Source organism: Lycium barbarum, chromosome 11 (assembly GCF_019175385.1).
Source record: "Lycium barbarum isolate Lr01 chromosome 11, ASM1917538v2, whole genome shotgun sequence".
In the NCBI taxonomy this organism is placed as follows: Eukaryota; Viridiplantae; Streptophyta; class Magnoliopsida; order Solanales; family Solanaceae; genus Lycium; species Lycium barbarum.
Genome location: NC_083347.1, coordinates 117,942,838 through 117,944,380, shown reverse-complemented (window position 1 = coordinate 117,944,380; position 1,543 = coordinate 117,942,838). Strand labels below are relative to the sequence as shown.

General features: G+C 37.1%; 1 protein-coding gene across 1 annotated transcript; it reads right to left on the bottom strand.

Moving 5' to 3' along the window:
* Positions 1-313: 313 nt before the first annotated feature.
* Positions 314-1,543, bottom strand: LOC132620191 (uncharacterized). Its single transcript, XM_060334884.1, has 2 exons — positions 722-1,543; positions 314-679 (listed from the first exon to the last, which is right to left on the bottom strand). The coding sequence occupies exons 1-2, from the start codon at positions 1,541-1,543 to the stop codon at positions 314-316; spliced, it is 1,188 nt and encodes a 395-aa protein (XP_060190867.1).

The window sequence follows — 1,543 nt, the reverse complement described above, 5'->3', positions numbered from 1 at the left end:
ACTCTTTAATATTTGCTGGATTTGGAACTTTGGGGAGAAGGGTAACTGCTGTACAATTTACTGATCTTACCAGTTTCCCTGTTTCAAAGAAATCTTTGACAACTTCACATATGTCCAGTTTGATTACTTGTCAGGCTTTCTTGAAAAATAATGCATTATACCCATCAACCCCAGGTGCTTTATCATCTCCAATATCACTTAATCCTTTATAAATCTCCTGCTCAGTAACAGGTGCACACAAGTATAACTGTTGAGCATGAAGCAAGACTGTTCCCAGTTTCATTATCTGCAAATTCACTGCTGGTAAAGAACTTCATGATGTGCCCATTAGTGATCTATAAAAGGCTACTATCTCCTCCTGAATTTGTCTCTTGTCAGTCAGTAATGTCCCATCTAGAGCAGTCAACATTGAAATAGTCTTTTTGTGCTTCCTTTCTTTCGTTACAGCAGAGAAGTATTTAGAATTAGAATCTCCAAGCTTCACCCATGTAGCTCTAGATTTTTGTTGGAGAATACTTTCCTCAATCATGGACCATTTTTCTAGTTTCTCTAATATTGCTTTTTCATCATTCACCAACTGATCAGAGTAATGACTAACTAGCTTGGTTTGTACATCTTGCAATTCAATTCTGGCTTGAACAATTTTTCCAGTAGTATCTTTGAATTCAACTTTGTTTATCTGTTTTAACTTATATCTAAGAGATTTCAGTTTGCATCAAACATTTTTCATAGCTTCCAATGCAACTCTGCCTTCCCATGCTTCATCTACTAATGTCAAAAATTGATCATGATCTGCCCAAACATTGAAGAATTTGAATGGGATTTTAATACAAGGTTCATCATCCTTTAAGGTTATTATCATGGGTGCATGGTCTGATATATGTGGTAAACCATAATCAACATCAAGTTGGCCATATTGGAGCATCCATTCATCATTCCCAAATGCCCTATCTATCCTGTTGTACACCCTGTTTGCACCTCTTTGCTTGTTTGACCATGTATAATATTCCCCTATCCACATTAGTTCATTTATATTCAGAGCTTGAACACAGTCAGCAAAATCTTTGATATCATGACTAGTAACTGAAGCACCATTGAGTTTATCTTGAGAAGTTAAAATTGCATTAAAATCTCCCCATATGATCCATGGAGTATTACCTGACAGAGTCTGATGGTGAGTCCATAGAGGTTTTCTAAGTTCCACTGTGTTGTATCCATAGACCACAGTCATATGACATTCTACTTTGATCTGCTTGCCCTTCACTGCACAGTGGATATATTGCGCCTCTTTGGCCAGTGGTGTAACCTCATATACATTTGTATCCCATAGTACCCATAACCTTCCATTTACTGCATAATCATAGTTGTATTCAGCTTGCCAGCCTGGAGCAATTCTGTCTGTGATAAAGGCTACATTATTCTTCTTGACTCTTGTTTCTACTAAACCCACTAATTTAACATTATTCTCCTTAATGAAGGTGACCAACTCTTTCTGTTTCAATCTCTTGTTGGTCCCTCGTATATTCCACACCAACCACGACAT

Excerpts from the sequence above, each read along its gene's own strand:
- LOC132620191 (XM_060334884.1), bottom strand. The coding sequence starts at position 1,543 with ATGTCGTGGTTGGTGTGGAATATACGAGGGACCAACAAGAGATTGAAA. Across the intron at positions 680-721 it reads CATTGGAAGCTATGAAAAAT|ATAAACAAAGTTGAATTCAA; the intron begins GTTTGATGCAAA and ends AAGTTAAAACAG.